At 38.9% G+C, this 18965-nt stretch overlaps 1 protein-coding gene across 1 annotated transcript in view; it reads left to right on the plus strand.

Annotated features, from left to right (window-relative positions):
* Positions 1 to 1125: 1125 nt before the first annotated feature.
* MUC5AC (mucin 5AC, oligomeric mucus/gel-forming) overlaps positions 1126 to 18965 on the plus strand; it is a 53545-nt gene continuing 35705 nt past the window's right edge. Inside the window, exons 1-9 of the mRNA XM_026653916.1 lie at positions 1126 to 1210; positions 12222 to 12290; positions 14174 to 14248; positions 14513 to 14774; positions 15783 to 15897; positions 16579 to 16669; positions 17082 to 17191; positions 17425 to 17641; positions 18000 to 18125. Coding sequence (XP_026509701.1) covers positions 1126 to 1210; positions 12222 to 12290; positions 14174 to 14248; positions 14513 to 14774; positions 15783 to 15897; positions 16579 to 16669; positions 17082 to 17191; positions 17425 to 17641; positions 18000 to 18125 — 1150 coding nt within the window. The remainder of the gene's footprint in view (positions 1211 to 12221; positions 12291 to 14173; positions 14249 to 14512; positions 14775 to 15782; positions 15898 to 16578; positions 16670 to 17081; positions 17192 to 17424; positions 17642 to 17999; positions 18126 to 18965) is intronic.

Consider the following 18965-nt stretch of genomic DNA (forward strand, 5'->3'; position numbering starts at 1 on the left):
TCCTAGCATGTCTGGACCAAACTATTATGTTTGCCAGTGTTTTAACTGTAAATACCGCCGCTCTGTTGATGGTGGCAGGTCATAGTGCTGCTTTATCGTGAGAAATGGGACAAAGCCCTCATTGTGGACTAATTGGAAAATCCTGCTCGGTCAGTCCTGCTCAGTCAGTTCTTCCAAATTATAGATTTGTTCCCTATTTGCAAGGCTGGGTTGCTCCATATAGGTGTTTTTACATGATGGAGAGGATGAAATTGGTATCTCTTAACTAGGATAACCCAGACCTTTCATGCAGCCACCACTGTAGGTATCTTATTTTTCTCCACTGGACAAAAAGAGGAACCAAGGAGACCCAGAGGGGGAATTGGGTGCATTAAAAGACATTCATTTTTGAACCCATGTAGTCATAAGGGCATTAGCATGCTGAAAACAGTTTAACAGCTGTGTCATGATAAAATCAAAAAGAGAAGCTATTTCTAATGAGCGGTATTAGATTGGCACCACTAAAAACTGAAGTCCCATGTTTATCCACAGAACAAGCACATCACAGTCAGTTGTGCTAATGAGCCTCAACTCTGATCTAGAATGAGGCAATAATTAGTTCTTTCTCCAGGCCCATTTATTCTTGGTTTTCTTTGCTGAGACTTTCAACAACTCAAATTCACATAGACTATCAAACAACTAATAGATTGTAACAACTTTCAAGCTGAGTTGGAACTCAGTTCTATAAATTTACACTCATGAGTAACTTAACCCACATGAACAGTGCTATTGGCCTTTAATGTTACTCATATGTGCTTGCAGGATTGGTCCTTAGTGTAGATTTAGGCCAGTGACCAACAGAAGTCACTACAACTTTCCACAGCCATTCAGTCTCCCTTGAAATAGATCAAAATATAAAGAAAACTGACCAGAAGATTTTCAGGATTAAACTGATATTGTCTCAACGTGGAATCTCTGCTTCTACATTTCTTCTTTTATTTTAGTTTCTTCTACATCTTTTGCAGTCTAACTGTTGTCTCATTCAATGCAATTCTGAGATTTTCCTGTCACTTCTATCAGAGGACTGTTTGGTTATTTCTCTTTCACTAAAATACTCTTTCTGGGCACTGGAGCTAAGGCGTAAAAATGAGAGACCACTGTGTTGCACTGCTCTTCAGAACCTTCATCCAGTTGTCGAATGAAGTGGAAGAACGACAAGACAAACTTCCAGGTCTGCATTTGGCTTGAACTTTGTCTTCCAGTTCTAAGACTACGGGAACATTTATAATTACTGCCTCCTAAATCAGCTTTGTTGAGAGGATTTCAAAAGTGTGTATGAAACTGATATCACTGCTGTTCCCTGAGGTTCAAGTGTGAAGGTAGGATTCTGGTTATAAATTGGTAATGCAAAGGCACAAGAACAGTATCAGGACTCTAGAAAAGAAGTCACTAGAATAGAGACTTGCCTTTGTACAATTGTTATTTTCTTTCCTCTGTTCCTACAATTAAAAGAGGGAGAAGAATATAAAGCTAAATCTTTTTATAAGGATATTTCTTATCAATACTGCATCATCTTATTGTACCTTTCTGTAAACTGAATAGCTAAGTGCAGAAAAACAAACCAAAAACTTTATGAAAAACTGCCATTTCGCCCACACAGTGCAGTAGCTCCGCTTGCCCTTGAAGAGCATGCCAGAGCAGTACAATGCCTTTACTTACTATAATAAATGCTAATATTTGAATAGAATTGATAAAGAACTCCATGGGGACCCCGTTAACACTCACAACCACACCTAAAAATTCAATACATTTCTCAAACTGTTTAATTATGTACAGCATTTTTCTGTGACACTCTTCAGTTTCTGGCTTCCTTTATCTACATTTGTCAGATTACATTTACACTTGGAGAGCACTTTTAGGATAAGGCCAGGGGGCTAGTGCTTTACACTAATGGGTATACTTGCAAGGCATTGTGGGAAGAAAAACTAATATACACGCTTCACAAATAATTGGAGTTCTGTCCAACCAGCATGCCCTGTTTCTGTGCACAAGTACCATGCACCACCATGTATCCTTACCATCCATTAGCGATGGAGAAAGAGGTTTTATTGTAATGAGCCCTGAATCGACCCTTCTTGCATCTCTTTATTTTTAAGGTTTGTAAAAGTTCAGTTAAGGACCTACCGCTGGAATGGAGGAAGTCCCAACATGGTGTTAGTGCCTCCCACTATCTCCAGGACCCTACATTCTGGCCCTGCTGACCACCTGCAATCCTCAAGCTTCCTCTATGAAACGCCCAAGCCTTTAGCATTCCTAAATTGTGCATTGGTGCCCAGTGCCCCAGCAGTCCCTGTGTGTGGCCCCAAGTATTGCTTAATCAATCTTCTGTACTCGAAGAGTCCCCACTGTATTGTCCCAGGAATCTGTATAATCGCCACAAGCAGAGATTGAAAGAGAGGCTTCTGAAATTACTCTGCCATAGTGATAGGAGGTGGGAAGGACAGTGGCTGCCCAGGATGAATGAAAAGATGGCCCTGGGTCTTTTCCCTTCGTACCACAAACAGGTGCTACTGAGAATCAGAAAGGAAGGCTTCCTCCTTCAGAAGAAACTGTCAGGAGAGGAAAGTACTGTAGTTTCCTCACAGGTAGGAAATTTCCTCACAGCAGAGAAGGAGGTGTTCAATCTTGACCCCTTTGGAAATAGATTACTATATACAGGATTTTAAAAACTGTGGATTAGAATAATGTTTAGCAAACTAGCCCAGCTTTTAGATACTTCTTTACACTCTACAGAACCTCCAAAACTGTTGAGGATTGCCCATCACTAACAAGCCCTTCTGGGTATCTGTGCATACACAACCTACTGCCCTTTCATAGTCCTATAACAATTTACCCATGTACCTACAAATACAATGCACTTCTGTGTGCTTATGAATATTTACCAATTACCTCTAAGGACCCGCTCTTGCTCTTCAATATGCACGTGTGTATCCTGCCATCGCAGCACCTGTGTTTACAAAATAGACAAGAGTACATGCGTTTACTCATCTGCATATGTGTTCCGCTATCATGGAGGCATCCAGATAGCATGGTGGCAATGGTGGGATAGAGAGATACTAGAGGTGGTAAAAAACTGTTAATTGACACATTTTTAATGAAAAAATGTTTTTTCAACAACAATGAAAATTTTCTCAGAAAATTTTTGTTTGGGTCAAAAATTGCCATTTTCTGGTGAAAAAAAAAATAAAACATTTTCATTTTTAATTCCCCCCACTTCCTTTTTCCTCTTTCTTCCACTGGAGAGAAATGGGGGAAATAAAAACTGAAAATATTTCATTTTTTGTTTGGTCTGTAAATAAATTTGAACAAAATGAAAATTTTTAGTTTCTTTTCAATTTTTTTTACAGAAAATATATATGGACCAGCTTAGACAGGCAGACAGACAGTGCAGTTACTGTGGGAGACAGCCAGAAGGCTGCCTTCTGAGGACCTCCTCGCAAGCCCTAGCATAGGGGACATGTTGAGGGTAGACCTGCAGCATGCAGTCTGGCAGATAGTCTGGGCAGTACTATGAACTTGTGGAACAAGTCAATCAATAGGATTTAAGGTGGAATAGGCACTTACAGAATGATGCTTCTTTGTCTCCCTATTTCTTTCCTCTTCATTTTAAAATAGCTGCTACCCACTAGCATTTGGCTTCTTATGTTTTCCTACCAACACAGCAAGAAGGAGGGACTTCTATTAACATCTTCTTTTTGAACAAGATGCTTTCATTTTGCTTATCAAAATCCCCTGAAAAAAATCTCTCAGTTTTGACCCTTTATTAGGTTCCATGTATGCTCTCACACAGAGCACCAGCTCTATAGCTAGGCTCTGAGAAGAAGACAAATAGCTGTGGTGACAGATGGCAGCAATATGGTATATCACTATTTGGGGGGAATATATAATTAGTAGGGCTGTCAAGCGATTAAAATAATTAATCACAATTGATCGCGCGATTAATTGCACTGTTAAACAATAATAGAATACCATTTATTTAAATATTTTTGGCTGTTTTCTACATTTTCAAATATATTGATTTCAGTTACAACACAGAATACAAAGTGTACAATCAGGGCCGGCACTTCCACTAGGTGACCCTAGGCGGTCGCCTAGGGCGGCAGGATTTGGGGGGCGGCATTTTGCCGTCCTCGGCGGAAATTCGGCGGCGGGTCCTTCACTCGCTCCAGGACCCGCCGCCGAAGTGCCCCAAAGACGTGGAGCAGAAGGACCCCCGCCGCCGAATGCTCAGAGGAGGAGCGCTGCCGCCTAGGGCAGCAAAAACCCTGGGGCCGCTCCTGTGTACAATGCTCACTTTATATTTATTTTTTATTACCAGTATTTGCACTGTAAAAAAAGAAATAGTATTTTTCAATTCACCTCATACAAATACTGAAGTAGGACTCAGTGGACTTGTAGGCTCTAAAGTTTTACATTATTTTGTTTTTGAGAGCAGTTATGTAACAAAAAAAATATACAGCTGTAAGTTGCACTTTCACGACACAGAGATTGCACTATAGTACTTGTGTGAGGTGAATTGAAAAATACTATTTCTTTTATCATTTTTATAGTGCAAATAGTTTAATAAAAAATATACACTTTGATTTCAATTACAATATATATGAAAATATAGAAAAACATCCAAAATATTTAATACATTTCAATTGGTATTCTATGTTTAACAGTGAAATTAAAGTTGCGATTAATAGCGATTAATTTTCTTAATTGTGATTCATTTCTTTGAGTGAATTGCATGAGTTAACTGAGATTAATCAACAGCCCAGATAGATAGATAGACAGAATGAATTTTGGATGAGATTTTGTTTATTTTATCAGTATTTATCAGACTTATTTAACATATTATAGGAGAGGGCTGGAGGAGGAGGGAAGACAGGAATGGATTAAACAAAAGAAAAAACCAAGGTAGGGGGAGCATTACAGGGCAAAAAGTAAAAGGCATTGGGGAGGAAAGAAGGGAAAGAGAAGTGTGACGGGTGGTAGTCTGGTGCCTCATGCCCTGGGTATCCCCAGGAAAGCATCACAGGAAGAATGCAGAGAAGCATGGAAGGCAGGTGGAGTGAGGCTGAAGTGAAGAGAATGTGAGGGAGGGGGTTGGAGCAAGCAACCAATCAGCAGAGAGGAAAGTCATGTTTTTTGCATGCAAGATTTTTGGGAGTGACAGAGGTTATGTCTACACTGCAATCTGAGGTGTGTGCGCAGCTTGGGTAGACATACCCATGCTAGCTTTACCTGCACTAGCATGCACAAAAAGGCCATGTTAGTAATGCAAATAGGTGCTGAGGGTCCCCGGCATGCTTGTACATCCTGAGCTGAAGCCCATGCCACTGCATATATTCTGCTATTTTAGCCAAGCCAGTGAGGGTACAGCTAGCGTGGGTATGTCTACCTGAGCTGCAATCTCACCGCAGACTGTAGTGTAGATATACCCTAAGAGAAATCTGGAACTGGACCTGCAGGAAAGGAAAGGTGCAAGTAATGTATGGGCTAAAACAATGCAGATTCAACTAGGAATGTTTTAATAAGGAGGGGAAAAAACTCATTCCAGTTTGTAGTGCACTTAGACACAAGTGCAGGGTTACCTTGGGAATTTATAGTAATCTCACATTATTGTGCTAATACCAAGATCCACTTGACCAGGTTAGTGCCAGTAATAAAATTTCAAATCTTTCCCAGTAGTCTAAAAAAAGTAATAGTGTTATTACGAGAGTGTGGGTGTATTTAAAATGCAAAGTTTTCAAAAATGTAGACTGTTTACTAAGCCTGAGTAAATGGTATTTCCCGGTTTAGGGACATTAGGACTGGTCTATGGCCAAATTCCTTCCTAAAGTAAAATAACAATGTGATGTAAAAGATTTTATAGTCACTACATCTAGTTACAGTATTTGTAAAGCTTAAAATAAAATAAAAAATAATAATTAGTGATCAAAGAGGAAGCTGCTATCTTGACATTCTGATGATAATATTTTATATTCTGGTAGCACTCCCCGCTAAGGATCTCAAAGAACTTTACAGACATTAGAGCTTGCAGTCTAATGGGGAAAAATATTTATGTGTGGGATGGGACTTCCAATTTTAGGTATTATGGTGGTTTGGGTTTGAATCCCATCAGTTTTATACAGCCATTGACAGATAACAGAATGGATTAATGGCACCATATTTGACAAAGATATGGCATAATACAAACAAGATCCATATCCCATTTTTTTTTATTTTAGCTTTACATAGGACATTCAGGTGACAATGGTTATAAAATATCACTGGTCGTTGACCTGGATAATTTGGTGCAAGCCTTATTTGGGGCTGGTAGATCAATTCACTTTATCATCAGGATATAAAACTAACTGAGCAATATCTGTAATTCTAATGAATGAAAAATTAGTAGCAACTGACCAATCATCTTTTTTTATCTTGGAATCTGCAACGGATAAAATAACTTGGGGTTGAATAGTCATATGACCAAAGTGCAGTGACAAACTCAACCCTGCTTCCATTAAAGTCAATGGCAAAACCCCCATTGAATATCATAGGAACAGGACTGGGCAGGAGGACAGTATAGGCCAGTGTAAATGATAAAAAAGATTCAGCAGATTATTCTATGCTGAATGGGTTCTTCTAGGTTACAGGTGGAGGAAGTATAAGGGTTTTGTTTTGTTTTTTTGGTTACCTACTTAAATCTTTATCTACAATTATCCAGATAATTGCTGTTCTTGTGATTCTAATGAACGCTTTTGCTCATGAAGTTAGGTTATGCAATGAGTTATAATATCCAACAATTAGACAAGTCTGGATACCTATATAAAATTCCACCAAATGTGTGTGAATTTAAATTTCCACATTTCTTCCTTCAACACTCTACCAAGAGATTCCTGGTTAATAGATGATTGGAAGGTAGAGTGTTAGATAGATGAGCTGATCATACTGGTGATTTAATTTTTCATGAACAAATTGTCTCACTAGTCTCCACTGCAGCATATATTTAATATGGTATAGTACAAAGATATGGAAAGTTACAGGGCCAGAACATGAAATCCTGACTCACCCTGGAGCTAAGCAACTGAGTAACTGTTCAATAATGTGTTTGTTTTATATATATATTTATGACACTTATTGAGATTTTTGACTGTACAATTCTTGTTTGAAAGTATCTTTAGTCATTTTTGTCACCCTTTGATTTGGGGCCAAATGCTATATTGATTTGTAACTCCCACTGAGTAGAATTTCACAGAGTGTAATTCATGGCAGAATTTGACCAATTGTTTTCTTCACTACACTATGTTTATTTACCTATAGTCCATTTATTATAACACCAATAAACCATGTGAATTTTAAAAGTGTGCAGGGAAAGCAGTGTCTCACCTCCCTTCTATCACCTTGGAAATGGATAAAATATGAGCCTTTTACCTTTGTCCCCTAACTGTTGATCATCTAATTCACCAAATATAAACAGAGCCCACTAGAAAGGATACCTGTGACAATACTAGACCTGTTGAAAGGTAAACTACAATAAAAAGACAACTTGGAAAAGTAATAGACCTTTAAATAAATACACTGACCTATTTACAAAAACTCATTGTTCACATTCACATTGTTCCCAATATAATGGAACCTTCTTAAATTCATTGCTGCTAAAACATTTATTTTGTGCAACAAGGAAATGTACACCAAATTATATAGAATACACTGTCTTTTATCTGGGGCAAGAGAAATACATATGTTCAGTATGGATAGACATATACCTAAATATATCTGTTCAATTAGCTATGTTAACTTAGGTCTTATCTACACATTAAAATTAATCCAGAATAAGATAGGTTGCTAATTTAAAAGTTAATCCATTTCCAACATTAAACTATTAAACTAAACTGTTATTCTGGAACAAGAGCATCAACACAGGGTTAATAAAGAATAGCTATTCCAGAATAATTCCCTGTGTTGACAAGCCTTTAGAAGGGATACAGATTTGACCCAACACTGACTGAAGCACCTCTGAGGATAAAATTCCTTCTATGGAGGGTATTAGTTTTTGACTATCCAGCACTGAAGAGCTTGACTGCATATTCCTGTACTGTGCCTGGCATGTGGATAACTGGTGGCCTTCAGTGTTCTTGGTCTCTTCATCTTCAGAAGCAGAGTATTTATACACCGAGGCACAAAATCTCTTCTCAAAAGACTAGGGTCCCAAACATGAAAAGTTTGATCACACAGCTTGGATCAGAAGGAGTTAGTGTTTTGCTCACTGGAAAAATTAGACTGAAATCACCTGCTGTAATCAGGATAACAAAAAAACTGCCTCTCTCTCATTCTAAATCCCGTCCCCGACTCCCCAAAAGTCATTCTGGATTTATATTTATTGCAAGATCTGTAATAACTGGAGACAGTAAGATTGAGCATAACTGTTCCTCATTGCTGCTCACTTGGAATTCCTTCAGTAGAAAAGTCTTTTAGAAAATAGCACTCCTCCCAGAATGCAAATACACTTGGCCAGCTCGTGAGGAAGCTAGAGCATCCTTTGTTTACCTGTGCACCTGCAGAGGAAAGGTAAAATCCCTGAAGCTCCACCTTTTTAGAACCTTGTGAAACTATCTGGGAACTGTGCCAAAGCCTATTCTGTTGCTATATAAGACTTGTCTAAAGACAAGTGCCTCTTCAGAAGCCTATAGTTCGGTACTTCCTACCGAACTCCAATCAAGATGGGCATAGGCTGGGGGGTACGAATACCACTATGGATACCAATATTAGTGATCACCTTTATGCAGAACAAAGGTAGGAGGCTATAGTTGCTTTTTATTTTTATTACTTTAGAGAACTTATAATTTGCTTTGCAGTTGGAAAGACTTTTCAGTGGTGTCTCTTTGCTTTGTGCATCTAATAAGATTTTGTTTGTAAATGAGATTTCCATGTCTTTTTCTATTCCTCTCCTTTCTAATGTTGCTTCACTGATTATATTGCCCTCAAGCCCAGGAAAAGCAGTTGGATGAATTGAAAAACCATGGTCAACGGAGTTGCGTTGGCATAACTAAGAGTAGAATTTAGTCATATAATTATTCTCGCTGGTCATTTTTACCAGTTTCAATAGTTGTTGTTTTTTCAAATGTGAACATGGAAGGCTGTTAAAAACATGGCAAGTTAATAACACAGACTGCAAGCTTTGCATACTATCTGGTATTGGCTCCCTGTGATAGCAATCCTTCTGGTATTAAACCTTAAATTCACAGCTTTTTCTTTTCTGCTGCTGTTCCACTCCATTAATTCAAGACGCTTCACACTTCCACCTCTTGGTTAAAGAATTTGTATAAATGTTATGTTCGTTAATATATCACAAAATAGAGCTAAAATAGACAAAATGGTGCTTTCCACTCCTTAAAGTTAAACATTTCCTAGAGAAATATATCCCTGAGTTTTTATGGCTGGATAAAAACCAGTCTCACCAGTTCTCTTTTGCTTTCAATTTTCAAATGCTCTGAACCAGGCTAGTTTATAATAATATTATGATTATGAATAATCATATAGAAACCTAATTTCCAACAACAAATGAAGCCTGTTTTTATAGACATGACAACAAATGTGATCAATTAATTTAGCTGTAACAGAGCAGTCACAGGCTATAGAGAACATACAGTGATGAGGGAGCACATTACTCATTTGAAATATAAACTTGATTTAAATACTGTAGATCATCTTAGCTGAAAAGCCTCTTGTGATGGAAGGAAAGGGTGTGATGAGAAAGATGACACAAAAAGAGCCAGTACAGAGTGTAACATGAGAGACCATGGGTGCCAAGTTTCTTGTTGTAACCAAAGGCTCTTATGGAGCAAAAAAATATATGAATCAAGGGCACTATTCCTGCCAAATGTCATCCTGTTAGATCCACTTTTAAAATCTACCCAATGTCATAAGAATTTTGGTTGAATGGCAGTTTGCCTGCATAAGGTTAATGTAAAACCTAAGGGGTTTGATCTTAAGGGGAGCAGAACTGGGCCCTAAGTAAAGGCATTTAGGATTTTATCATTAACTTTTAACTGTCACCCTATCAGCAAAATAAGCTGCTATTGATATTAATGTCAGTCATAATTATCACTGAGACTTTCAGTAAAGGTGACATAAGGGATTAGTCCAAAGTTTGTCTTTCAAAGGATAATTTTTAATGAATTCATGAAACCAGGATCCAGAGTGCACAGGCCTAGCCTTCTATCGTCTAAGAAGATGTTTTATATTCACATTCTGTGTAATCTTTTATTCACTGTGCCCTTTGTTAATTCGTTCCATGGCTAAACTCATAAAATGTTAGTATCTAGTGTTTTTTGATCTGATGCACAAATCCTAATGAATATTTTTACTTCTTCCTAACTCCTATGCAGTTCCACGCTAACCTTTATTAAACCTTGTTATACCTCACTACACCAAGGGATTAATTGTGCCATTACCAGCCACTGACAATGGGCATGGGTATGTGGCATGGCATAGACATTGTGCTGAATGTGCATTGAGAGGGAAACAGAATGATTCCCTGGGCTAGAAAGCTAGGGAAGGGCACACAGTAGGATCAAATGATACACCCTTTCAAAGGGTGCAGAGTGTGTTGCTCCAGGGCCAGCCTCAGACATCCAGCTAGTGCAGATGGGGCCATGACAACCCCTCAGCCCATGTCAGCCTCACCCATTTGGGATGACTAGCCTCAGTGGTGGTGCCAGCAGTCGTTCTGCACTCAAGGAATACAGGATGCTGCCTGCCTTTAGCTCAGGTGCTCCCCATGTCTGCTCAAGAGCTACCCTCAGTATTGTGCCCTCAGTATTCTGCGTTTTCATTAAGCAGTGCTTTTTGTTAAACAGGGGTTGAGTGCAGCTTTATATTTTGAGATGATGGTGCAAAGGAATGAAAGGAATATCTTCGGGATTGTTTTTATTATCTTGAACAAGTTGGGGGCCCAATCAATAATCTGAAATAAATCTATCAGCTCCCCAATTCTATCCACATTGCTTCTGGGTATGTTAGTTATTATTACTGGTGTTTGAAGTTGTAAACCAGCTATTATGGGTCAAATTCTACTCCCAGTAACACAGCGTATATGTTGGCCCTCTCACTCTAAAAAGGGTTCTTCCAATATAAAACTGTCTTCTCTATGCCCTTCTCTGGTTATTTGTTATTATTTCTATAGTTCCCAAGATGTACATAGGACTTTGCAGATGGTTCAAGTGTACAAATTCAGAAAAACAAAGAATCAAATGGAGCCTTTGCTCTAAATAGCTTAGAAGGGCGGTGAGGGTACAGTGTAGCTAGCAAAGAAAGAGAGAAATTCTCCACTCAGTTTTCATTGGTATAATCCCAGTGATTTCGGTAGAATTTTCCTTGTTACAACCAAAAGAAAAATTTGGCTCAAGGAGTGATATATGGGTCAGGTTCTCAGCTAGGGTCAATCAGGCCATCTCCTTTAAGTCTATGGAACTATACCAACTTACACTGCTGAGGAGCCGACCCGATAGTTGGTAGACAGGTCCATGTTTTTAGAATGCATTTGAAGGAGGAGAGGGTGAGAGTTTGGTGGAGATTAAGTGACCAGCTAGCAGGTTGCTCAGGGAAAGCATAGGGAAAAAGCTCTCTGACTATTAGCCTTCCTATTACCCTTTCCCAATGAACATGCATACCGGTTCACTCTCAGAGCAGAAGACTAAGAACTCCTACTCAGTTCTGACACCTAGGACAAAAATATATAGATTGCAAATGTGTGTGTGGTTTTTTAGATAAATTAATAACGGGGGGGGGGATTGTGATATGTATGGAGTAGGGAATGTGGGAGTGAATGGGGGTGGCAATGATTATGCACCTCAAGCAAAGTCCATTAGAGTCACTGCATAGTTCAGGCCCTCTATACCACTGTCATTGACAAAAAAAAAAAAAGAAGTGTACCAGCCATCATACCACAAGAGACCTAGAGGTCTTTTTTTATCTGAACTGTAGCTAAGGAGAAAAATTCTCCATTTTCATCTTTTAAAATATTTTCACCCTCACAGCCTTTGCCTCTGTGTGAGTGTGTGTTTGTATTTGCCACAGCATAACAAACCACACTTACCATGCAGTTTCCCTGCCTAATAGAATGCTACTTTTGCAGATTCTATTGTTCAACCAGGTGTTACTGACGAATTTATGAGCACAATCCCCCAAAGTAACTTTTTTTTTTCCTCCAGTCAAAGCCCAATATGAGGACCAACAAGCAAATTATGATGACTATAATTATGTCCAGCAGGGACAAGACTGTAAGTGTTTTTTGTTTTACTTTATTTATTTATTTGACAATCTAAATTCAGCCAATGTTGTCTTAGAAACTCATTGCAATAGACATAGAGTGATTAAAGTGTACTATGCCTTTAAATGAAGGGAGAGGAACAATTCTCTATACACAATGTTCAGCTCCCTGGAATTGGTACTGTAGGGTCAGATCCTCAGCTGGTGTAAATTGGTGAAACTCCATTGAAGTCAGTGGGGCTATGCTGATTTGCACCAGCTGAGGATCTGGTCCATTGAAGCTACACAATTATCTAATCTATAATTACGTAATAGGTACATATTGCAAATTTACAAGGTGTATTTTATGAGGTGTGTGTGTGTACATGTGTATCACAAAGATATTTGATAATCGGTAATAAAAAGTACTCTTTTTCATTCTATTGAGATAACTGCATCACTCATGAAAGGCAGAAAATGAAAAGTATTTCAGTACATGCACCAGAGATAGTGCAGATTTGTGTATAAAATATATTATGCTGCTTGTTGGAACATATTAGTTACATGTAATAAGATAAGGGATGTGTATTGGCTGTTGGTATAACACTGCTGTCAGAACAAAAACCATGTTGTATAAAAATTCTAACAAAATGTCCCTTGTTCCTTTCTCCAGTAAATTTATTACACTATAATTTAACTAATCAGCCTGAAAATCTGAACCATAACCTAATCTGAAATTAGCAACCTTGACAAACCCAACAGCTGGAAGCTGAAGGTAGACAAATTCAAACTGGAAATATGGCAAACACTATTAACCTTGAGTGTAACTAACCATTGTAACAACTGATCAATGGAGATGGTGGGCTCTCTATCCCTTGAAGTCTTTAAATCAAGACCAGTTGTCTTTCTAAAAGAGATGCTCTGTTTCAACCACAAATCATTGGTCTAAATGGAGCAACCACTGGGTGATACCGTGTGGGCCATGTTATGCAGGAGATCAGGCTGCAGGAGCATAAAGGTCCCTGTTGGCTTTCAAATGTATGAATTTATTAATAAAGATATCATCCTTCATTTACTCCAGGAGCTTTAAAAAAAATCTCAGAAGGAGCTTTAAGGGACATTAAAACCATTCTTGACCTTTGCCTCCCAGTATACATGCAAGTGGAAAACCGTAGTGAGGATTCAGAAGTAGGTGTTGAGAAACTACATTGCAGCTTCTGTGAATCTCAAATCCATTCAATACTGGAACCAAAGAAGAAATACTAGGGATGAACACAGCAAACGTAGGGCCAGATCCTGCAAATGGGAGTTCTTGTGTGAAAAAGCACTAGGTTCGTGATTAAGGATTTGCAGAATTCTACAAGAATTTGTTGTTTGCCTGAAGTTGGCTGTATGTGAGTGTGTGTGTATACATGTACTTCCGGCTAAGAAAAGAATATGAGATCTAAACAAGTTCTGCTGTGGTTTCTCAACCCCAACCATTGAAACCCTCCTACAGTTTTCCACTTTTACATATGCTGGGAGCCAAAGGTTGTGAATAACTTTAATCTCCATTGTGTTGCCTGAGGTTTTTTGTATAGTTCCTATCGTAGATGAAGGATTAAATTGGTATCAGCTTGCGGATACCTACTTTGGGCAGGTGGGGTCAGATTCAGTTGGGCTCCTTGTGTGAGAAAGGACTACTGACTTGAGGAAGGGTTGGCAGGATCCGGCTATTAATGACAGTTTACATTGGAAACCAAAATTTGATGCAGTGGCATTAAGCCATCAATAGACTCCCCTGGAAATTTTCCAGTGAGCATTACTTGCAGTAAAAACCTTTAACCACTAATGAGGCTAGGAGATCCATATCTGTGTTTGCCAATTTGTTTACTGAGCCTTTTGAATTAGTGATAATTGTATTTCTTTTTCTTAGATTTTTCTGTACCAGTAACTAAACCACAAGAAGTGACAATCATCCAACCACTGAGAACGACGCTGCCTGTAAAGCGTAAGTTAAACAAATGCCATGTCCTTATGAATGATTGATCAGAACTGTAGGGTAAGTGAAGAGATGGATAGACTAAAGAGAAAAGTTAACAGAATGAATGATATATACACAAATAAATAAATAGCTAGATGAGAAGATAAAACAAAGAATGGGTTTGTTGTTTAGATAGATGGATAAATATGTAAACGAATTAGCCAGTGAGTGAATAGAGGGACTTACACTGGAATTTTCAGTACAGCCCTACAACTTGTTTTGAATCCACAGCTGGCAACCCTGCTCACAATGGACGTGTGTGCAGCACCTGGGGAAACTTCCACTTCAAGACCTTTGATGGGGACATCTTTCACTTCCCCGGGCTCTGCAACTATGTCTTTGCATCCCACTGCAAATCTGCCTATGAGGACTTCAACATCCAGATCAGGCGCACTATGCTGGAAAGCTCTCCTGTGATCAGCCATATCACCCTGAAGCTTGACGGAATGGTGATTGAACTGACCTCAGACTCCATTGTGGTCAATGGCAACCCGTAAGTTCAGATGTCTTATTATCTCATGAAATTGGCACCATTGATATTGCCCCAATGGCCTGTTTGAAAGGATGCCTATTTCAGTCTCATTCCCTCAGGCTGCTCTAAAACAGCATAAGGGGATAGGCCCTTCTTAGAGCAGTAGCAGAAACAAGGGAGTACAGAGCTGAGCTTTATTCCACCTTTACAGATTACCTCCTGACTTATGTGCCATGTAGTTCAGGGGCACTCCAGACCCCACTCTACTGTTGTAATTTAGAGGCCTCTAGGTGCCATAAAATAAAGGTAGAATAAAAACAAATACAGCAAAATACCTAAATAAATCCAAGATCAAGAATACAAGAAGCCAGACACTGCAGCAGAAAAGAAAGAAAGAAAGAAAGAAAGAAAGAGTACATATTAGAAAAAGAACAAGAGTCCTGAGCCTTCCCTCCTGAAGGATGCCACAAGTGTAAATGTGAAGGGGGAAAGTATCTCAGTGATTCCAGTTCTACACTAGAAAGCCTTTCATCTTGTTCCTTCAAGGCTGCTTGTGGGGAAGTCCAGAAATCCCAGCTCTGCCATTTCAACTGAGCTAGTCTTAGTTATGAAGAAAGAACAAAAAAGAACAAATTCCCTCCAGAGAAGCTAGTCCTATATTATTTAAGACTTTAAAATAATAATAGCAGAGCACTTGACGTGCACTTGTTAAACAACAGACAGGCATAGCACTGTCTGAATTATATCATATAGCAGACAGACCTGCATTTTATACACTAAAACATCATGTATAGATGTACTGAAAAGGAATGGCACCAGAAAACAACACTGGCCCCACAGCACTTTGGAGAGCAACTGCATAGGAGATTATCCAACTGAAGGTTTCCAAGATTGTTATAAACTTGTGCAGTTCATATTTAGCAATGCGTATTACTAGCCAATTCCTTATTCAGTTGAATTAAAAATGTCTCAAAGACTGGATGTCAAATTCTGTACTCCTACTTTAATTGCACTTTGATCTCTCTCCAGAATTCAGCTGCCTTTCAGCCAGTCAGGAATCCTGATAGAGAGAAGTAGCGGCTATTTGAAAATCACTGCCAAGATGGGCCTGGTCTTCATGTGGAACCAACTGGATGGCCTTCTGGTAAGTGTACATTCCAGATGTTGCAAAGAATACTTATTTTTAAATTATTCTGGCTTTTATGAGCCAGAGATTAGGTGATTTGGGATTTTTATCCATTTTCATTGCATTGTGTTACCCTATTATGCTTTCAATTTCCTTTCTTTTCTCAGAGCTCAGTTTATAATCACCATTCTCCCCAAGCCACCAATAGATCTTTTTAGTGAAATGTAATCTTCCTCAGATACTAAATACACCACTGCTTTGATGTTCACAGCCCCTGTGGCATTCAGTAGCATAAACAATGGTGCAGAACTCCAGTAGTGGGAAGTCCACCAGGGGAGGAGACTGCAGTGAAGCAAAGTAGCCACAACTCCCATCCTGAAGTCCTGCGGTGATCATAAGAAATCAATTATTATAAAATAGACCAGACTTAGTTTAATCCATCATACTGTTCACCCAAACACCCATATCTAATGAAAAAAACCTGTCTGACCAAACTACTGCATTGATTTAGGTTTAATTTCACCCCGTGTCGAGGGCCAGCACCATGTCTATGCACCACTGATTTTGAAAACCTAAGTGCGATGTATGTAGTACATAGACTTTGTGGTGAACCTCTGGATAGTGGTGAATTCCATCCTTAACATTGAATACACTGTAAATTTTAACTCTGTGTGTAACTCACTTACCCCATTTTTTTAGGTGGAACTGGATAAGAAATATGCCAATCAGACCTGTGGGCTTTGTGGGGACTTCAATGGCATTCCAATTTACAATGAGTTCACGTCAAACAGTAAGTAACAACAACATTATTAAGCACTGTGGTTTGATTTTCTTTCCTTTAATAGTATTTGTTTCAATAGAATGGGGCATTGATCAACAGATAAGTTGTGAAACTATACTGACGTTTAATATTAAACTACACTGATGTTTAATATTGACATGCACTATTTTATGTCCTTTGATTTAACACTTTTATAGTAGGCATAGGGTATAAAGCTGTAACGAGTGATTTCCTGTTTTTTTTAAATATTTCAACACTAAACACTTGCCAGCTATTCACACTTTCTTCATCACTCTTTCCTTTTGCTATCATGGTGATTACCACGGGCAACATCATAAGGGTCAATCTCCACACAAAATTAGCACTGCATTTTCAAAGCCAATAAAAGTGCCATAATATTTTTTTTAACTGCTTATTACAGACATCAAGCTGACTGACGTGCAGTTTGGGAATATGCAGAAGATGGATGGACCCACAGAGCAATGCGAGGATCCTACATCTTCTTCTCTTTCAAACTGCTCAAATGAATTTGTAAGGATCTTTTCTGTAGTATTTTGTTTTTCATTGAAATATCTTTGCTCCCTCTTCTTACATCAATGAATTAATTTGGGGGAAATTTGGAAGAGTAGGAAAACATAACATGAATCAAAATGAAGACAATGGGATGTCTTTGGAACAAAATACTTTAAAATATCTAAATAAAAATTAGTTCTTTGGCATTTTGTAAACTCTGTTGCTCTAACAACCACTATTTTCACTTCTAGAGTGCTATCTGCCAGAGAGTATTGACTGGTGAAGCATTTGTGAGCTGCAATGCACTGGTGGATGTTCAAGACTACATTGACTCTTGCGTACAAGACTTGTGCCGCTGTGATGAGTCTATGCGTGATTTCTGCATCTGTAACACCTTTGCTGAATACTCCCGGCAGTGCGCCCATGCCGGTGGACAACCTCTGAACTGGAGAACTAAAGAACTGTGCAGTAAGTATCTCAAGAAGATGCTTTCTCCTATGCTTGCAACTAGTCACCAACAAATTCCAATAGTGTGAAATCTACTCCTGTGCGGACAGCTTTCAAAAGGCCTATATACCATAATTTTCACGAAGTCAATTTCAACCTGAGTGCATCAGGGCCTTACAGGAATTAAAGGTTTTAAACATTTTGCAGTGACCGGGGATGCCAGTATTCCCCAGAGGACTCAATAACAAATTGCAGATATCAGCACATCTCCTAAGGAATTCATCATCAGATACAGATGTCACCTCTCCAAGGTTTAAATGAGAAAAGTCAGTACATGGGGAGTAAATTAAGAACTCTTTATCCTTTATTCTACTTGCAGACAAAACGTGCCCTTATAACATGCAGCACGAGGAATGTGGCTCCCCCTGTGCTAACACCTGCACCAACCCTGAAAGGTCAGCCCTCTGTGAAGATCACTGTACCGATGGCTGCGTCTGTCCCGCAGGTAAGTTTATATTCATCTCTTTTTCTCATATTCAAAAGCACCAGCACATTTACATGTACAGGTTTAGCAGCTTTCCTAGGATACATTATACTTTTTAATGCTCTTTCCACAGCTACAGGAAGTTCCATGTTCTTTCCTTGAGACATGTACATAGTTTCTATCTATGTTAATGGAAACACCCTTTCAGATGACAGGGGTTTATTCAGGACATACATCTGATGTGCCACAAAGTGACTGAAATTAGTATATGACAGCATACTAGAGATGGAACTCTCTAAACCTGGCAGCTTCCTTAGCCACTGTGTGCAATAAGTAGATTACATTTACTCACCTTTTGCCCACAAAAATGTTTCCTGACATTAGCAACTTTGAGCCTGATCCTGCAAGGTGATGAACATTTCCTGTGGAGTGCTGCCTGTCCTCCTCTCCCTCTGTAAACACTGGGAGTTGGGAGCACTCAGCAGTTTGTAAGATCAGGCCATTTTCAGGAATTATGCATGATAAATGGACATTAATTTGTAATTGTAGGTACAGTAACTGCCTGCTATCTCCATGCAAACTAAGTTCTCGTGCTGAGAATATTTGCTGACTGGAGTGAATTTATCATCTTCATCATATTTCCCATCCCTGCTCTTCAGCCCATGCTACCTGTGGTCACATGTGGTGCTCCCTCGTGTCCTCATCTCTTGTCAGAATAAATTAACTAGTCTCCCTGAGACTACTATATGCTTGCTTTAGGGTGTATAGTGTTTACACTACAAATGGGTCCCAATGTGAATTTATAGATGTTTGCTCCATTACATCCTGTCACTCTGTCATCTTGCAATTCAAATCAGCGAG

Source organism: Terrapene carolina, unplaced genomic scaffold (assembly GCF_002925995.2).
Source record: "Terrapene carolina triunguis isolate 2854851 unplaced genomic scaffold, T_m_triunguis-2.0 Scaffold171, whole genome shotgun sequence".
Classification (NCBI taxonomy): domain Eukaryota; kingdom Metazoa; phylum Chordata; order Testudines; family Emydidae; genus Terrapene; species Terrapene triunguis.